The 13,753-nt window shown below is 42.6% G+C and overlaps 1 protein-coding gene across 10 annotated transcripts in view; it reads right to left on the reverse strand.

Moving 5' to 3' along the window:
• Positions 1 to 13,753, reverse strand: part of CAPS2 (calcyphosine 2) — a 1,666,464-nt gene that overhangs the window by 739,658 nt on the left and 913,053 nt on the right. For all 10 annotated transcript variants that reach the window (XM_069629404.1, XM_069629399.1, XM_069629401.1 and 7 more), the window contains one exon: positions 9,239 to 9,306. In XM_069629404.1, the coding sequence (XP_069485505.1) occupies positions 9,239 to 9,306 (68 nt within the window). The remainder of the gene's footprint in view (positions 1 to 9,238; positions 9,307 to 13,753) is intronic.

The raw sequence follows: 13,753 nt of genomic DNA on the forward strand, positions 1-13,753 counted from the left end.
ATGTTTCATTCGTGGTTAGCCGTTGATATGTACCTGTGCTGTCGACCCCAGGTGTGTGTTATGTTTTCACTATTGTAATCCTCACTAATGCAAGTACTATGTTTCAGGCAGTTGATGGAGCGTCGACCCCTGCACTTGATGCAGAGCCTGACATTCAAGTAAATCCAGGGGAAGTGGAAGCGGGACCATGCGTATACGAATCGGCGCAACAGCTTTCGGAAGTGAGCACTACATTTGCAACATCCATAGATATTCTTCAGCCGCACGAGGTATGGGTAATGACAGCTCCATCATGCGTGATCATATAACGTGATTCCATTTGCTATACTTTCTTCCCTAGTAACGCAAGTGCTGTGTTTCAGGGAGACGACGAAGCATCCACTACAATCACAACATCCAATTTAGATGATGCAGATGTAAATAAATCGGAGCAATAAGTCGATGAAATGTGATCATATTTAGATTTTCCTAGATTCTTTTGGACAATGCATCATTTGCGGTTATCTCTTTATATGTACCTGTGCGTTCGACCCCAAGTGTGTGTTATGTTTCCAATATTGAAAACCATACTAATCCAAGTACTGTGTTTCAGGGAGATGACCAAGCTTCCACCACAATCACAACATCTCATTTAGATGATGCAGATGTAAAGGAATCGTTGAAATAAGTCGATGAAATGTGATATTTGGATTTTCCTAGATTCTTTGGACAATGCATCATTTGTGGTTATCTCTTTATATGTACCTGTGCCGTCGACCCCAAGTGTGTGTTGTGTTTCCAATATTGAAAAGCATACTAATGCAAGTACTGTGTTTCAGGGAGATGCGGATGCCTCCTCTCCCATACAACCATTCATGGCAGTCCATGCAGAGCCAGAGGTATGGCTACTGACAGTTCCATCGAAATAGATCATCACTGGTCGAATACTTGTCCTTTGATTGTTGCACACAATGTTTAAATCGTGTTTGGCTATTGAGATGTACCTGTGTGTTCCTCCTCACGTGTGTTTTATGCTAACAATATTTTGATACATAGTAATGAAAGTACTATGTTTCAGGGAGACGATGGAGCCTCATTCCGTGCTGTCTATGCGGATACAGAAAATATAGTCGTTGCAGCGCAAGAGGAAGGGAGGACATGCGGAAACGAATCGGAGCTACAGCGTGCAGATGATGAAGGTCGAGTCAAAAAAGTTGCAAAGAAAAAAAAACAAAAAAAGGTTAGTTACAAACAGTTCATAACTTTAAAAAAAATGTTTTTGCTGGGGACTATTTTATGTTTTTTTCCAGTCAATTCTACTACACTCCATCTTGTGTTTAAACTGAACATCCCTTTTCCAATCTCTCCTCCAGTTACCCATGGGTGTCAGAACTATACACACACAGACAGTGAAGCGAATGAGAGATGTGGCTTGCCAGACTGTGTACACTATGGAGGAACTATTAATTGAGGCGAGGCATGTTCAGGCTCGAGATGCTCATGTCCAATGGCCAGAACATGAATTAACTGTGTTTGGAGACTACAGCAAGGTTGCATTGGACCATAGCTACAGTGCGACCGCACCACCACAAGAAGATGTTATTGAATGTATTGAAGATAGCTCTGAAGTAGTTGCAGATCGATTTACACAATCTACACCCGCCAAAAATTTGCCACCAAAAAACCTGTCGACATTGTTGTGTTCTCCCATCAATGTTGAAGTAATAGATGTCGAAATGACAGAGAATGAACCAGCCGCAGCATCCATAGACGCATCAGAACTTGATATCAGCGATATTACTTTCCAATGTGTTGAAATCTCCACAACGTCACAGGCCGAAACATCATTGTCGCAGGATGACAGTCTAATGAAAGAGAGCAAATACATTGTATTCGACAGTTGTTTGATGGAAATTATAAGTATGCTGAAATGTGTGCATTCCATTAGAGGGAAAGTATGTGGGAAGCCATTGATTAATGTGACTCGTCAAATAAAAGGCAGTAACGTCAAAATTAATGCCGCCTGTAGATTAAATCATAGGTTCTCATGGTCTGCACAACCGATGCTGGGGAAACTGCCAGCAGGCAATCTACTGTGTGCAGCTGCATCACTTTTTAGAGGCTCCAGTTTTAGAAAGTTAGAGGCTTTCTTTCAGTTTGTGGGATTCCATTTCATTTCTAAAGCGCTGTACTACATATACCAATGTGATTATCTGTTTCCGGCCATTAGTGATGCTTGGAAAATTGAACAATTGTCTCTAGCAAGTACATTCGAAGGCAAACGATTCAGGCTAGCCGGCGATGGACAGTGCGACAGCCCTGGATTTTCTGCCAAGTACTGCACCTACCACTTTCAGGACATGGAAAGTAAGAAAATTGTGAGTTTGGTGGTCGTGCAGGTAACACAATGTACATCGTCAGTGGCCATGGAGAAACTAGGATTTATAAAATCAGTGGAATATCTACAATCAAGGGGAATGCACATCGATATCATAGCCACGGATAGACCCGTTTCAATTGCCAAGACAAAGAGAGCAGTTCCCACATATTAAACATCAATTTGACATATGGCATCTTGCTAAATCAATCAATAAGAAAATCTCGGCTGCAGGGAAAAAAAAAGGTTTTGAAAGTATTTTGCAGTGGTCACATTCTATCACCAACCATCTTTGGTGGAGTTCAAAAACTTGTGAGGGGTCAGTGGAAATACTACTTGAAAAATGGCGTTCACTGATGCACCACTGTACCAGTGTTCACTGCTGGACAGCAAATGAACATTTCCACCAATGTGAACATGGCCTTTTGTCCCCAGAGGAGGCACGGAAGAAGAAGTGGTTGATTCCATCTTCACCGACACACAAAGCCATTGAGAAGATTGTTTTCGACAAAACTCTATCAAGAGATTTGAGAGGACTGACAGAATTCTGTCACACAGGAGATTTGGAGGTGTTCCACAATATGTGCCTAAAGTACAGGCTAAAGCGCTTGCATTTTAGCTTTCGGGGCATGAAACATCGCACTCTACTAGCGGTCTTTGCCCATAACAGCCCATGTCGGACGTGAACAATCTAGGACTAGGGGTAAAGTAAGGATGCCTCGCTACACTAAGATGTTTTCAAAACGAAGTAAGCAGTGGGTGATCAAACCAGTCTATGATGAAATGCAGTTCGACTTTGTGAAAGGCCTTATTGTTGCTGTGTTAGAGAAGCACAGATATGGAATTTTGGACGTTTCTGTGCAGAGCAGTGATCCATTGCCACCGAACATTGCGACTGTGCCATGCCCATCCGAAGCACAGCTGATTGTGAAGTACAAATCCCGATTTAAATAATTGCAATACGATTGTCTTTTTGTAAATAAATGTTATTGTACAGTGTACCTGTAAACCTAACCCCTACCTTCACCATCATGGGTGGCGAACAAGCTGGGTGTCATGTTTGAATTCTCTCTATTCACCTCACATATGTGTATGTATATATTTTTCTCATGTCTCATCTCATGTAAATGTAAATGCTGCGCACTGTTAACGGAGGGGACGCTTGCGTATTGCAAATAATAAAACAAACAAACAATAAATCTCACTTTTAACTCAACTCCTGTGGTACTTTATACTTTCCCGGACCTTCCGCAAAAAATTAAATGTCTCAATTTGGGCTGCAAAGCTCGCAGACAACGGGGACAAAATTGGGGCACTTAGAACGCGCCAGCCAAGCGGGCCGTGGCATTTGGGAGAGAAGCAAGTTCGCATTTGCACATTGAGGCGCACTACATAGACGGATTCTAAACTTCAAGTTCTCACAGATGCCTATACTACGTGATGTTGCAAATAAAGAATGCGAAGGACAGCGCCCAGATGAGGCCCACAAGTCGCACTGGAAGTATAAGGGTCTATTGTTTTTTGACCTTGAGACAGGGACCATCCCGAAAGAACTACATTTGAAGGGAGTGCGCAATAACGTAAGAGACGATAAGGCAGAAAATTCAGAAACTAGACAGTTTAATTTTAGTTCAGTATACGAAAAATCGTTGTCAAGAGCACGGTCCGTTTTACAGACTGCATTACGAAGAGACACAATGGAAATTTCAAATATAATGTAAGTAAATCTTTACACGCTTTTATACCGGAATGAAGATTTAATGAATGGATGCATGAATAAATGAATGAATGAAGAGCTAGAAAAAGCAAGTAAAACGTGTTCGTAGTGGGCACATGGGCATGCAGGTCCACTGGTCTCACCGATCTCGGTCCTTGGCCCAGCCACTTTTCCCTGCACTGCCTACCTGCACTACGGGACTGTCTCTGTATCCCTCAGCCCCTTCTCCCGGCATTTACCTTGCACTTGCCACCAGCTGGCCCTATTATTTAATTTGTATTCAACTAACCATGTACAGCCCTTCCCCATGTGCGATCAGAAAGACACCTGGCCTAGTAGGATCGTTGTCTGTCTGCCCTTGTTCCCCACCTGCCTCGACACGCCTAGAAACACTTGAGTATAGGCGCGTTACAAATGCGGTATCATATATTATATCATATTCCTCACGCATGTAGACTAACTGTCGTTTATCATTGTGGGTTTGCCTCGATTTATCTTGTTACTTTTCGCATTGATTTTAGAGACAAACATACTCCATTGAACTATCCTTGCAAGCAAATAGTTTCTGATCGGCCGTAATAAATAAAATGAGTAATATTAATGAAGTTCGGCTAGCGAGACTAATTATAATTTTTTTTGTTTTCATAACAGGTATTTGATCCCATTCTGCCACTGCCATCTGTTTGAGACACCGGCAGATGGATTCTTCAGCAGACACCTGCAGCTTCGTGTCAACAACTGGAGCACGATCACCATATTATGGGACTATCGCCAAGGGCCCACATGCCCTTACGCTGTACTAGTGGCTAGAAGCAACATATCAACCTTTAGGCTGGACTAGTGCCTAGTTGATGGAACAGCCTTGCGGTTCACCGTGCTTCCAAAGTGATTCTTTTTACGAAAATGAACACCCTGTGTACCATAAAGGAACAGCGCGTGACTCAAGATGAAACGGAACAGTTATTGCGGATACAGATAAAAGAAAATAAATGGCTTTCGGAGTTCATATGGCAATTGCTGAATATTCTCTAAACATTGAATGTCAAATAAATGTACTTTACCAAATGTACCGTGTTGCTGTTTCATTTTAAAGTACAGTTTCATATTCCGAATTGTGGCGCGCTGTGTTGTGAGTTGATCTGTGTTGGTTTCCGGGTTCTGTGTGGAGTCGCGCAGAAGACGACTGGGCGCGTTTGCCTACGCAGCACAGTAACGTCACGGAGAGAGGCGGGGAATATGAATGTTTTGATAATGTCAGGCTCAGGGGCGGGGGAATTGATTTAGTGCCGCAAAAGCAGGTCAGCCAGGGCGATGGGGCAAAAGATAGGATTATCAGAAAATGGCGGCTCCCTGGTGCTTGTTTTCGCGTGCGTTTAATGGACGAAAACTCGGGTAAGGTCCATAGGAAAGTTTTCTAAAATCGAGCCACTTAGGCTTAAAAAAACATGGCCGACCCGTAGGGACAATACATTTTTTTATAGACCATGCCTTTAATTCCTCTGCCTTTTCTCTGCATATTGTGGAGAAAGCTTGTTTCACTGCTTCCTTAGATTCTATGTTCATTGCTTCTGGTAAATGCCAGACAGAAGTGTGCCATATTCAGTGTTAATTGAAGTTGTATGTGCGGTAGCCAAGGGAGGGCCCAGGGCTACCCACCCTCCTGTGCCATTGTGTTGCATAATGCTTTTCTATACTGGACAAGCTCTGGGGAAACCCATAGGCGTGTCCAATAAAGGACTGGTTTAGGGCTATTTCATCTGATATTGGTTTTACATCAGTTTCCAGGTGCACAAGAGCATTTGGCCTGCTTGTAAGGAGGTGAAGCCATTTATTTAGGAATTTGTTTTCACTAGTAGTGAGAGCAAACATTTTCACATGCCACACCTTTCTGGCCCATAGGTACCCGCTGCTCTCACCTGCGCGTTATACATTTCTATGACTGGTTTTACTGCGCTACAACTATGTCTGTGAGCAAATCTCAATATTGCCCCACCATTCCGATCTAGGATTACTACTGCACTTTATATTCGTTCAGCAGGCCTATCTTATTACACACTCGCCTCTTCATAAATCCTACCACATACACTTTAATCCCTTTGTATGTTGTCTACATGAGCAGGCTGGCAAAGCTTGGCAAAGCTAAACTTGCAAATAAGATTCTGGATTTGAGACCTCTCCCTTCCCCAATAAAAGTAATTTTAGGTTTCACCAAGGAAATTCCATTTCACAATTGTTTGCTTTATAAAACTTGACGCCTTTAAGAAAAATGATTGTCTTGCTACAAATAGTATTATATGGGGACCCCTGGTATTTAATAGTCATGCCATTATTTTCTATATGTTGCATTATTGTACACTGTACTCTGCCTGACTTAGTTTGGAGGTTAATGTTATGTCTGTTAGGAAAGATTTCATAATTGTGTGTAATTTTCCCTCCATGTGTCAACCCCCAAACTTTCTGCTGCTGTTTAAACACCATTGACTGACTTTGCCAGAGAAGTACAGCCTTCAGCTGCACTCCACTGGGCTTTCGCTCACTTTTTCTGGGGAAACTGGCATGCCCTTAGGACAGTCGGTACTGCAGGACTTTGTTTCCCTTAGTCCTTTCCTCATGTTGCAACTTTTGTGCGACATGTAACAAGTGTGCAATGTATTTTACCATACAGCACACTTGGGTCTATAGTCATTTCCAAATGCCCTAGATACTCTTGCTGGACTTTTTATGAACTGTGCAGATGTGTCATGGACAGGACTGGTGGCAGCTATCGTTTCACATTATTTGTAACCCTTTCCTGCCATGTTAACTGCGTTTACCGCGTTTGGCACGATTAGGTGGCCTGGCTCCAAAATGGCAATGCCACAAAGTTTTATGTCCTACCCTTTGGCCATCTTGCCCCTTCACCTTCCCCAGGTCGAGTCGACCTGGGCCAGTCCTTATTTGGTCATGCACTTTCCCGCAAAATGCAATGATTTTGCGGGCTTCTGCATGCCTTATGTGTGTGCCTCCAGGATGTGGGCAGGGATGTCGGGTCCCAATACACATCCTGGGTGCCAGAGAGTCTGGAGAGCCATGAATGCCTGGGACCACTGTGGTCCATGATTGGTCCACGTATGGAGTGCGTGTCTGTGAGCAGATCTCCCATTGGGTCCTTTCCGTTTTGGCACAAAGGGAACTTTGGATAAGAGGAGGCTGAACACACCACTACCATGTCGATCTCCTGAGTTCTCACTGAACAAAGGATAGGATCCAAGTATCATGCAACACAAAGCAGAGTCGAGGAACCGCTGGTGATCCGCTGGAAGGTTTGGCATCCTGAGCCCGCTGACGTCCCGTGGGATCCCTGTGCATCTGATCGTCCTAGAAGGTGTGCGAAGGCGCTTCGACCCATTGGAATAGTAGGACCAACTATTCTCGGCACCTTCACCAAAACCTGCAAGTAAGCTTTCTCGAAGTGTCCCTGGGCCAACCAGTGGGCTGACCAGCTTACGCAGGACCTTTGCTCTGTCACTGCCGCCGTTTTCGAGGAGGCCCTCGAAACTTGGTATACTGCTAGCTCTGTGTCCACGGCACCATCACACCGAATTTCGTACACTTGGCATTCCCAGGTCTGAAGTGAGACGAGTGTGCCAGGACCGGAGTAAACGCGGTTACCCAGTTGCCCCGCCGCAGCAACGTCCTTTGCAATTCCGCTGCATTTCTGACCCTCTTGCCCCTGAAGCCTGCTGCAGTGAAACTGGGTTGATTCATCCACTCAGAGTGGAGAAATCGCCACAGTCCCAATTGGGGGTAATCACTGTATCTCAGGAACTAAAAGGTGCCGAGATGTCCTTTTTGTTGCATTCGAACCTTCAAGCGAAGTGGACTGAACTGCTGAAGTTTGGGCTCCCTTGCATCGGGGTCCGGTGAGTACTCAATACCCCAACCAGTGGCCCCTAGCATGAGGGCCCATTTTTAAGCACGAATGGCCCCTGACGGCCCCTCTCCTTTCCACTGCTATTGCGAAATAGCGACTCCATCCCCCCAAACTCTTGTACTGCCTCTGCCTTCAAGTGGAGGTCCTTCTTGAATAGTGGGAACCTATTCTTCATCGCCTCATCCACCTTCTTGAGCTGCTAGAGACCCCTGAAGAGACCCCATTTTGCCCATTGGAACAACCGCATGTGTTTGCATTGCATGTACTATTGAGCACAAGGCTCCCCTCTTCTAAGGGCTTGGACTGCCTCTTAGTTAGGTGTATTGTCGATGCTGAAGGGGCCTAAACACTATCTGCACTGCCTGTTTCTTTCCAATCTAGGTTGTCGACATAACTCGTGCATTTTAACGCTTTGGTCCCTATTGGTCTTGTATATATATATATATGGTATTGATAGTGTTGTGTTGGTTTACTCAGTGTTACTGTGATTCTTTTGCTATGGTCTATGTTACAAAGGCCTTGTAATAAATGTGTCTATATTTTTAATATAACACCTGTCTGAAGTAATTTGTAAGTGTCCTTGCTCTGTGTGCTCATTGAGGTCTTTCAGTCGCCCTCACCCCTCCTGAGACTTAGTCTTGACCGCCTGCCATAGCTACCCTGATTGGTCTGGCTTTTGTCCAGAGGTTACCCTGTTCCAAGAAACTAGGCTGGCCTTCTGCACATCTGCCCCTCCGGGTCAAAGTTTAGAAATTCATCTTAACAATGTCCACTTATTCTTATTGTAGTTAAATCAATGAACATTTGTCTTGCATGGCTTACCTTAATGAGGATAAGGACCACACTCTTGGCTATCTGGTGGGAAACTAAATGTTCACCCAAACACAAAAGCACAGGGATCTGCAACCTTTGGCGCACCAGATGGTTTCAAATGCAACTCCCATCAGCCCTAGCCATCACAGTCAATCAAGAAGGATAATGGAAGTTGTAGTCCAAAAACTGCTTGAGAGCCATAGGTTGCAAACCCATGCAATAACACAATATAAAGATTCTACCAGATGGTAGTTTGTTTCACAATAGGCTTGAAGACCTCCAAAGCAATTCAAAATGAGTTCATCATATAAAATGACAAAATACAGTGAATTAAACAACACGCAATGAAAAGTGGTGTGTGACCTTTCTTTCTCAGCATGTGATTACTCCATGAGCATTGATGTTTTCATATTGCGGAAATATCAGCATTTGTTCTTACCTAGATAACTGATCAACCATTACTTGCTCAACTACTGCCTGTTTTCGTCTCTCTGCAGCTAGCTCATCCTGTAAAGGGAGAAACAATGTAGGACATTTGTTGTAAGTGGATTGGAAACAGAAAAACAGTGTTACTCAACTGTGAATAAAACTATTTACAACAATGCTATTAGTTAATTACAATAATGTTATTAGTTAATGATCTGCTATCAAACAGGAAAACAGCAATGCAAGCCGAAGAAAAACAAGCTAATTAAGAGCCAACAAACAATCTGGTCATGACCAATACATGTAATCGAACACCCTGGAATCCAAACCTCCTTCAGAGGAATATGGACATTTTCTCACACCACATGCCAGAAGGATCACAGAGCATTAACATAAACCACTGATCATGCTTTGCCAAAGGACCAATAGAAGAAAGCCCACCATGAATCAAAACACGTAACCTGCCAGAACTATTTAATGAGAAACCCACCTCAATCAAGCAGCCACTCACAACCTATTCCATCCAGAAGTAAAAAACGCAGGTGATGAGAAAAACCCAGAAGACTGGACGAATACAGGGTTACGAACTACACCAAAATAGGACAGCGGCATAGAATAAGATAAACTGTACCTGATGAACGCTAACCATGTCTTGGCACAGAAGAGAGATTGACGGGATCCTCAGTGAAGGAGGCACCAACATTCTATTGCACTCCTCTCAGTCAACAGAGCTAAAAGAGGAGGATGAATAACTGTTGCACTAGAGGAACACTTCAGAACTCAACAGCACCACATATGGGAATCCCAGACTGCATAGCACTCCTCATCCTTCTGATCTTAAGCCATCAAGCCAACCAGCCCTACAGATAAAGGGTGTATCAGCCACTTTTACTCCCTAAAAATAGGCAAATAATCACCAAAAATAAAAATAGGGAGTAAAAATACTCCCAACAAAAAATAGGAAACAGGCACATAGAACCTGGTGCCCCTGCTTTCAGCCACACAGCTCCATGGATATGTTTGAACCAGTAGTGTAGACAATTCCAGAGAAAGGAACTACTATTATTACTGCCTGATACGCAGAGGATAACCTGTATCTTAGAATGTACAGGAATGACTAGGTACAAAGAAATCATTATTACTACAAAACATTTTGTTTTCCAGTTAAAACATTTATTTACTCGCTTATAAAATACTCCCATTAGGAATTGGACTTTTTACCCTCTAAAACATTATTTTACTCCCAACTTTAAAAAATAGGGAGTAAAATACTCCCACATCAAAATCTTATCTGGAGCACTGAAGCCAACCTCATTCATGCTCCTATACAGGTCACCCTTTTTTTTAGAAAGCCTCTCAGACACCACATCTATCCTTGCGGTGGAACACCTCTACCTAATCATTCTTGGTAACTTCAATGTCTGGTTAAGAAAAAATGAAAGCTCTTTCAAATCCTGGAGCTCCTACATGGCTAACTTTTACCTTAAATGGTCAAAGAAGCAACTCTGTCTGCTGACCATATACTCAATGACATTTTCTGTGAAGAACGGCTAGTGACTAAAGCCCTTCTACAGTCACATTCTGAATAAAACCACCTCATGGTACTTTTTTTTTATATCAATCCACCAACTCTCAGGCTCCCAACTGATCAAGGACTATCCACCGTCACCAGAAGAAAGTAGGACATACTCAACTTTGAGGACCTCAGAACATGGAGAACACCAAACGAAACCCGCAAGAAACAGACCACTCACAGAATTATATCCTTACACCGCTGAAACAGGAAAAAGACAGTAATTACCTGGTTTACCCCTAAAGTAAGAACCCTTAAGAACACAAAACAGAAACTACAACAATTTGAGAGGAAACAAGAAGACAAGTTAGCATATCGGAGACAGATTTGACACTACAAGGATGCACTACATAGGCCAGAAAAGCTTGAAAACAAAAACACATAACCGGAAAGTCAAATGTTCAATATCATCAACAAAATGAGAAACGTTACATCATGCGACAAATCACTGGTGCCCTCCAAAAAATTGTGCGAGGAAACCAAACACTTCCAAAATAAAATGAAAAATAAAAAAAGCCACAAATGCAACACAAACTGCTTAAAAGTATTAAATGTTTCCGAGCTAAGGCTCAATCATGACCCCAAAGCTCAACTAATTAGACCAAACTATGGAAGTGGATTTCAGGATACTGGTGAAATAAAGTAATAAAGCAGACTCTCCGGCAAACACATGCACCCGGACATCTACAAAGAGATCCTTGCCATAAAAAGCCTGATGCTCTATTTTTTGCAATCTAATGAGATTCACTGGATGCAAGAATTGTGGCAATGTCCTTCCATGGTGTACATTAAAACACTTCTTAATATCACTGCAAACCCAGAGGACCCCACTTCCTACCAGCCTCAAACATACTTTGACCTGCTAAAATTCTAGAGAGCTACATATATAGCCACATAAAGGAACACATACAGGCCAACAACATCCTAGGTCATGCACAAGTAGGATTGTGACAATTAATGTGCACACTGAGGTCTCTGGGTGCTATGTGCTCCACAAGAGATGAAATAATAATAATAACAGATTCAGCAATCATATCCATCTGATCTGGGAAAACCTCAAAATCAACATCGGCACTAACACTAGATCGGTCCTCATACTCTTAGATATCTAAGCAACTTGTAAGTGATTTCAATTCAGCACTCCAACTAAGTCAATGCCTAGTATGGGAAGCCCAATGGAAACCCTTATTTATATATTTTTATGTCAAAAGTTCATTTCATTCTGGATGATGTACCCTTATATAACGCCCCTCTCTTTGAATCCCCCCGGCCTCAATGAGCCAAGAAATAGGTTGTTTTGCAAAGTTGAAAGATTTATTTGAAGAATTGAACAATATATAGATTACACTTTTATGAATATGAATATCTGAATGTCACACTTATGAATATGAACAATGATCAGCAATGGGTAATATTACAATATCAACAATCTCTTTAATCAGTTAGGAGTAGGAATAGGAAAATAATATATCAGAGAATACTTGGTATAGTTCAAGAAAATGCAATGAGAGGAAAGAATGCAACACAGAAATAAGACTTGATATGAATTTAATCAAAGACAATATGATCACTCTTTCCCTCTGTTACTACTCACTCCCCCCAGTATGCAATATGAAGAGGTGGAGGAGAGCACACAGGTTTCAGGAATAACAATCAATAATGCAGTTCAATCCCGATCCCCCCAGCAAGCTTAGAGAGAACAGGTATGATTTTACAACAGGTCAATCGCTTTTAAATGAGGTTTGAATTGAATGGGAAAAATGCTGAAAATTATTGTAATTCGCTATATGAGATTCAAAACTAGTGAGAGTGGCTGTGGATTGGTTCAGGTCAACACTAGCAATGATTATAGAATGATTAGCAGATGGAAAACTAAGTTCAGAAGTTGAAAACAAGAAACAGCTATTTTACATGAAGTGAAAATGAGCCAAATTGCAAATTCGCGGCAACTTTTCCGCATGCGGGAAACGCGATTACAGCAAAACTATCAGGAATTGGAATGTCGTTTTGGGTTCGTTAGAAAGATGAGGATGTTAGCTTCAAAATGACATTTAATGACATGTTGCAGGGCCTGACCCAGTGGGTTGAAAGATCCCACAAGCCCCCCTCTTGCGATTGGCGTTGACCGTCCATCAATGGAAACTCGCAAGACTGGGATGTCAGCCTCCTCTCTTCTGATTCCACAAATGGCAAAGTTCAGCATCTTTTCCTCCATCAGGGGTGGATCACTCAGTTGTCCTCGCCAGTCCTGATGTGAGTATTGAGCGATACTCCGGGCCCCTCGGATATTTCCTCACGGTCCTCGGGTAATCCTCCTTGGTTAGTCTCCATGGTTTATCTCTCTCCTAGGATGACAAAGCAAAAACATATTTGTAGACATTTCCCCACCACTATTAATGTAGTGGGGCGGACATATACATTTTGAGAAATCAGGAGACATTTGCATTATTGTATTTTATAGGCTGTATGTGGACTATTTTAGAGTTGGAATTTTATGGATCCAGAAGACTCCTCCAGTTGCTGCAGAGTGTGCCTAGGATGGCAACACTTTAGTTGATTAATATGGACCCACTTATCTTCCCCCTTTGCCAAACTGCCCTTGGGGATGCAGATCTTGTCTACAATTTCAAAAGGACCCCTCCAGGTAGGCAAAAATGTGCGTTGTTTGGCCTGGTTCCTTTGGAAATTGGATAAGTAGACCCAGTCTCATACATTGTATTATTTCCTGGTAGTCTTCAAGTCATAGTAGGTCTTCATGCTGTCTGCAGATCTCTCTAGATTTCGCTGAGCATAGGCAAACGCATGTTGAAGGTGTTTTCTTAGATTTTCAACATACTCATCAGATGTGGAGGCATTGATCAATGTCTGCTCTTGAGTCCTGTAGAGCAGATGATGGGGAAGCACCATCCTGCATCCAGTCATCAGCTCAAACTGTGACATTTTAGTTGCATATGA

Source organism: Ambystoma mexicanum, chromosome 12 (genome assembly GCF_040938575.1).
Source record: "Ambystoma mexicanum isolate Mex_15411 chromosome 12, UKY_AmexF1_1, whole genome shotgun sequence".
Taxonomy (NCBI): Eukaryota; Metazoa; Chordata; class Amphibia; order Caudata; family Ambystomatidae; genus Ambystoma; species Ambystoma mexicanum.